The sequence below is a fragment of the Olea europaea genome, unplaced genomic scaffold, assembly GCF_002742605.1.
Source record: "Olea europaea var. sylvestris unplaced genomic scaffold, O_europaea_v1 scaffold8210, whole genome shotgun sequence".
Classification (NCBI taxonomy): Eukaryota; Viridiplantae; Streptophyta; class Magnoliopsida; order Lamiales; family Oleaceae; genus Olea; species Olea europaea.
In genome coordinates this window covers 1-6,961 of record NW_019266648.1, presented here as the reverse complement: position 1 = coordinate 6,961, position 6,961 = coordinate 1, and the positions used below count along the sequence as shown (strand labels likewise).

The following is a 6,961-nucleotide window of genomic DNA, read 5'->3' as shown; positions in this document are numbered from 1 at the left end:
AAAAAAAAAAAAAGAAAAGGGCTTAAACAAGACCTAAGCATTAAATATGATAAAAGCGACATATCCAAACATGATTAGAAATATAAAGTTACTAAAAGTATATTTAAGTAACTTAGCTAAACATAATAGCAATCCCTTCCACCATCCACTATGTGTGGACTAAAGACACTAGAGTAAAAGATCAAGATATAATCTGTAACGATCCAGCCTTGTGCCCAAACCATTAATTTATGTACTGTCCATTCTTGGAGAGCATAAGCAATTTTACCCATTGCGTCCCCTAGGATTCAAATCCAAGACCTGAGATATTTATATTGAATCCTGGTATCAATTGGAGCGAACAATACGTAAGTTAACGGTTTGGACATAGAGTTGAATCATTACAAGAAACACATATTTTTTGTAACAATTTGATCTCATGTTCGACCGTTCTCTTACGTAATTGTCCACTTTCGCAGAGTCTGAGCTCATTACCCCTAATAGATTCCTATCGCATCTTCAAGATTCGAACCCAGGACATATTTGCCTTATGAGATACTTAAACTGAATCCTCAATTGGTACTAAGATTCAACCTAAGCCCCGTTTGACAATCATTATTTTCAAATTCTTTTTTCTACATACCCATTTTTAACAACATATTCACACGATAAAATATTCTACACATAAACCCAAAAATTTTTCCTACTTTTTAACCTCACACTCTCCCAATAAACACTATTCAAAACTATGTTTTTTTCCGATTAATGATTGTCAAACAGTTTTTAAGTCTTTCATTAAGTGGAGGTCTTGGATTCAAATCTTGGATACGCAATAAAAATTCGTAAGAAATAAGATGGGTTCAGGTTCTTTCAGAGCAGGCAGTAAATTACTAGCTTAGGCACAGAGGCTAGATCGTTACAAAAAAAAAATGAGCATTTTTTTGTAACAATCAGGTCAAGTGTCCGGCCGTTCTCTTACATTCTGTCCACTTTGGAAGAGCGCCAATCTTTCCCCTCAAACCATGGTTAAACTTAAGTCTCTTATAAGGTAGAGGTCTTGAGTTTAAATCCTAAGAACTTGACACGAATCCTTGAAGGATAAGATGGGCTTAGATACTCCTAAAGCAGTACGTACAAGGAAAAATCAAACCGTCGTCCATTTCCTGCCCAAACAGGATATAAGCAACAGTCCCACTCATGCTAACTTCAAACAGGGGACAGTATATTTTAATAAGTATTTTTAGCACAAATAGCACTCAGCTATCCATCTATCTCTAGTTTATTATAAATGGAAGGAAGATATGGAAACTTAGCTTTTTTATGAAGTTTCAATTTACAAAGGCAATTCTTATGTTTGTAACTAAACGCAAGCTCTAAGCACCACCATTATCATAAAGTTTGAAGGGGCAGAGGTGAGAGGTGAAAGTCGAGAGGAGAAAAGGGACTACCTATACCATTCAGTAACTCTTTAAGTTTTGCTAAGTGATAGGTTTGCAAGCTCTAAGCACCACCATCCTCATAATTTTTGACTAATTACATTTTTCAATAAGCAACAACTCGATTTCTCTGGAGACGTCAGATAAATATTTGACGATCAAAGAGAAAAACCAAAACCAAAAACAAAAACAAAAGCAAACCAGGAGAAGACTTCAAAGGAAAAATGGGAATCCTTACTGATTCACATTGTTAAACTAGCAGTAGTAGATGACAAAGTGTAATTGAAAATAAAAAACTAAAAAGTAAAAAATAAAAAATTGGAAAGCCATCTAGTTTCTGAATTAGTCGAGGAATACATGCATAGAATACTTGACTGTTTTTCTCAGAACAGAACAAAAACAAGATGATGTGTACTATCATATAAATGACTATTCTTACAATTCTCATATGTTGAGTTGAACACCGAAAACTTTTATAGAAGGTACCAGAAGCTGGATCATGGACATAGTAAACATTGTTGATAGTCACACATGACACTAGAGTGAAATTCCCATGATGTGTTCAATGATGAGTATTTTATGTGAATTGCCATGTATTGGCATCAGAATTGAGGTTAAAAGCTAACTTTAAGGAAATAATTATTCATCATTCTCTAAACTAAATTAATTATTTAAAATTTCTGAAATTTTGTCTCTTTTTACAGTGTCTGAAGAAGAAAAATGGAGAGACGAAGTGCATAAAATTGACAACTACATGACTGCAAAAAATGAACCATATCAATATTAATAACTCTTTGATGGATAAAAAGTTCAAAATCTTTTGAAGCACAAATTAAGATGCCATTTCCCCCACGAGTTCAATAATTCAATTTTTTCAATAGAACATGCGACTGTGAGTGTGAATAAAGAAACAAATCGAAAGCAAAAGGATGCGAGGAAATCATCTGCACAAAACCTTTATAGGGAAACGAAGATCTCTACTCAATCTAAACATTGCAATTAGCTACAATCAGCAGTTTTAGATGTTCAGTTCTTACTTTTATGTGTATATTTGAAATTACATGGCACAAGCATTAGGGTTTTAACCTGTTTACAGGCGTCAAACATCATTACAAAGAGCACAAAATGTTGAGCTAACTAACTAAGAAGGAGAAACCAATACCTTACTATCTTCATTGGTAAAACATTCCAAGTTTGTAACAATTTGATCTCATGTTCGACCGTTCTCTTACGTAATTGTCCACTTTCGCAGAGTCTGAGCTCATTACCCCTAATAGATTCCTATCGCATCTTCAAGATTCGAACCCAGGACATATTTGCCTTATGAGATACTTAAACTGAATCCTCAATTGGTACTAAGATTCAACCTAAGCCCCGTTTGACAATCATTATTTTCAAATTCTTTTTTCTACATACCCATTTTTAACAACATATTCACACGATAAAATATTCTACACATAAACCCAAAAATTTTTCCTACTTTTTAACCTCACACTCTCCCAATAAACACTATTCAAAACTATGTTTTTTTCCGATTAATGATTGTCAAACAGTTTTTAAGTCTTTCATTAAGTGGAGGTCTTGGATTCAAATCTTGGATACGCAATAAAAATTCGTAAGAAATAAGATGGGTTCAGGTTCTTTCAGAGCAGGCAGTAAATTACTAGCTTAGGCACAGAGACTAGATCGTTACAAAAAAAAAATGAGCATTTTTTTGTAACAATCAGGTCAAGTGTCCGGCCGTTCTCTTACATTCTGTCCACTTTGGAAGAGCGCCAATCTTTCCCCTCAAACCATGGTTAAACTTAAGTCTCTTATAAGGTAGAGGTCTTGAGTTTAAATCCTAAGAACTTGACACGAATCCTTGAAGGATAAGATGGGCTTAGATACTCCTAAAGCAGTACGTACAAGGAAAAATCAAACCGTCGTCCATTTCCTGCCCAAACAGGATATAAGCAACAGTCCCACTCATGCTAACTTCAAACAGGGGACAGTATATTTTAATAAGTATTTTTAGCACAAATAGCACTCAGCTATCCATCTATCTCTAGTTTATTATAAATGGAAGGAAGATATGGAAACTTAGCTTTTTTATGAAGTTTCAATTTACAAAGGCAATTCTTATGTTTGTAACTAAACGCAAGCTCTAAGCACCACCATTATCATAAAGTTTGAAGGGGCAGAGGTGAGAGGTGAAAGTCGAGAGGAGAAAAGGGACTACCTATACCATTCAGTAACTCTTTAAGTTTTGCTAAGTGATAGGTTTGCAAGCTCTAAGCACCACCATCCTCATAATTTTTGACTAATTACATTTTTCAATAAGCAACAACTCGATTTCTCTGGAGACGTCAGATAAATATTTGACGATCAAAGAGAAAAACCAAAACCAAAAACAAAAACAAAAGCAAACCAGGAGAAGACTTCAAAGGAAAAATGGGAATCCTTACTGATTCACATTGTTAAACTAGCAGTAGTAGATGACAAAGTGTAATTGAAAATAAAAAACTAAAAAGTAAAAAATAAAAAATTGGAAAGCCATCTAGTTTCTGAATTAGTCGAGGAATACATGCATAGAATACTTGACTGTTTTTCTCAGAACAGAACAAAAACAAGATGATGTGTACTATCATATAAAAGACTATTCTTACAATTCTCATATGTTGAGTTGAACACCGAAAACTTTTATAGAAGGTACCAGAAGCTGGATCATGGACATAGTAAACATTGTTGAGTCACACATGACACTAGAGTGAAATTCCCATGATGTGTTCAATGATGAGTATTTTATGTGAATTGCCATGTATTGGCATCAGAATTGAGGTTAAAAGCTAACTTTAAGGAAATAATTATTCATCATTCTCTAAACTAAATTAATTATTTAAAATTTCTGAAATTTTGTCTCTTTTTACAGTGTCTGAAGAAGAAAAATGGAGAGACGAAGTGCATAAAATTGACAACTACATGACTGCAAAAAATGAACCATATCAATATTAATAACTCTTTGATGGATAAAAAGTTCAAAATCTTTTGAAGCACAAATTAAGATGCCATTTCCCCCACGAGTTCAATAATTCAATTTTTTCAATAGAACATGCGACTGTGAGTGTGAATAAAGAAACAAATCGAAAGCAAAAGGATGCGAGGAAATCATCTGCACAAAACCTTTATAGGGAAACGAAGATCTCTACTCAATCTAAACATTGCAATTAGCTACAATCAGCAGTTTTAGATGTTCAGTTCTTACTTTTATGTGTATATTTGAAATTACATGGCACAAGCATTAGGGTTTTAACCTGTTTACAGGCGTCAAACATCATTACAAAGAGCACAAAATGTTGAGCTAACTAACTAAGAAGGAGAAACCAATACCTTACTATCTTCATTGGTAAAACATTCCAAGCATCGCTGGACAACATGGTTACCATTTAGGTCTTTGATGAGGGCAAGAAAACCTGGTTCAAGGGCAGCAATAGCTAGCGAAATCTGTTTCCTTGTTTTGAGAGTCTCAATCAACTTCTGGACCACTCGAGTGCTGATACAAATAGAACATAATGTGTAATCAAATATAGAAACAGAAAGACAGCAAAATGTAGACAACTTACCCATGTGTATTTAAAGAGATCCTAACAAGCTCCCCTGGTTCCTCAGTTACTCTAAGCAGAATCTCCTTTCTTTGTTCTTCATTGCACACTTCCAACAGTTTCTGCATAAGGTAATTTCCGAAGGGATTCATCATAAGTTCAACCACATGATGAATTACCTCAGTGAATATTATCTGAACATCTCGAGATGTTCCTTCATTAAAGATCCTTTGCAAAAATCGGCAACCATGCTGATCCTTGGCCATGTGATATATATATCCTTGAGCTTCGGCTAGGGAGCTACACTTTGATGAGATCGTGAAAGGGGAATGTGTCCTTGCACACCGGCCACTTTCTTGGGTTTTAGCAACATTGGGATGTACATCTAGTTGTAACCTGGTTTCTTGGGGTACGAAATCCAGGGTACTTTGTCCCCTAGAACATTCATATCTTCTTTTCATCGCACCATTTAGGTCTTCCCCTTGGACAATTAAACCATTCTCTCTCGTTAAGCCTTTGACAATCCTTTCAGGCACTCTAACATGTGCAGGTACTTTGCTCCTTCCATTAGGCGTTGGTTGCTGGAAATGAAGTAAATTTGGTGCACTAAATTGGGACATTAAGTGAGTCGACTGAAGCACGTTTGATGAAGAAAAAGCATCTCTGCCATCAATTAGATTCATTCCATTTCGCGAAGCATTAATTGAAGTATCAGGCCTATTCAAAGAGGAAGAAATTAAAGCCGAAACTCCCACAAGGAAATGATTGCCAGTCTGCAAATTAGCTCTATAGAATTGAGAACTCAAAGCAGAATTCTCGCAATCTGATTGAGCAAACAATCTATCAGATCGAACAGGGGAATACCGAGATCCCAATGAATTATCCATTCTGTAGTCGTGTTGAATTCCCACCTGCCCCTCAAAATTCACAGGACTTCTTAGAACATAAGAATTAAATCTTCCCCAATCCGGAAAACCCTTCCCATAATTAACAGATTCCCCATTCTTATCAGAACTCATTCGAACAACCCCACTCATAGATTGATCGCAAATTTGATTACCATTTGGGGATGCTGAAACATCCCTTTTATCATCAATGATACACATTTTACTGAAATTTCTCACAAAATCCAGTTCATCAACCATATTTTTGTCACTAGACCTCTTAAAATCCGGCCAAAATCCCGAGCGAGACTTCAGCTCTTCAAATTGGGGTGGGGTGGGTGATCCACTATCAGAAAATGAATGCCCACCAGAGAACAAGCTTGATGAAGAACCATCGGATTGTAAAGAAAACCCACTCACTGGAGAAGAGATAAATGCATACTTATGCTTTGACAATTCATCATCAGACATATAGTGATCATGACCATTAATTTTTCGGGACACAGACGATACATTACCATATCCATGATGATCAAGATTATGATGATGAGATTTGGCATGTGTGATTTGAGTATTCAATGAAGATGTGGCATGTGGAATCTCACCCAAAAGCCTTTCAAGCTCATCATCATCCTTCATGATTTCTACTAGTTTCTCGATCTTCACTCTCTCAAACTTCAAATTAACAAGAAAAACAACCACAAAATGGATACAAAAAATCAAGATTTAAACAGAAACAATGAAAACTGTGGAAAAAAATTAGAGGAGATTCATCTAGAAATGATCAAAAGAAGAGAAAATAACGAAGACCCACGAGAAATTACCACTTTTGAGCATCTGTGTTGGTCAGTCCAATCGATAAAAATGGAAAAGGATGATGAAATGACGAAATTTCATAAGCATTTCGTTTCGATTTTCATTTCAAGAAAGATTTTCTTTTTCCTTTTGATTTTTAAAGCTCGTTTCGGTTTTGAGCGAGAGTTGGTGAAGCATGCAAATATGAATGGAATGGTTACAAACATGTACTGTAGATAATACATATACACACTCTGGTACGTTCCCAAGCCATTAAACCTGGAAA

General features: G+C 35.3%; 1 protein-coding gene across 1 annotated transcript; it reads right to left on the bottom strand.

Annotated features, from left to right (window-relative positions):
- Nucleotides 1-3,561: 3,561 nt before the first annotated feature.
- LOC111391678 (pumilio homolog 2-like) lies at nucleotides 3,562-6,961 on the bottom strand. Its single transcript, XM_023016925.1, has 4 exons — nucleotides 6,705-6,961; nucleotides 5,018-6,555; nucleotides 4,785-4,947; nucleotides 3,562-3,636 (listed from the first exon to the last, which is right to left on the bottom strand). Exons 2-4 carry the CDS (start codon nucleotides 6,517-6,519, stop codon nucleotides 3,562-3,564), a joined length of 1,740 nt encoding a protein of 579 aa, XP_022872693.1. The 5' UTR covers nucleotides 6,520-6,555; nucleotides 6,705-6,961.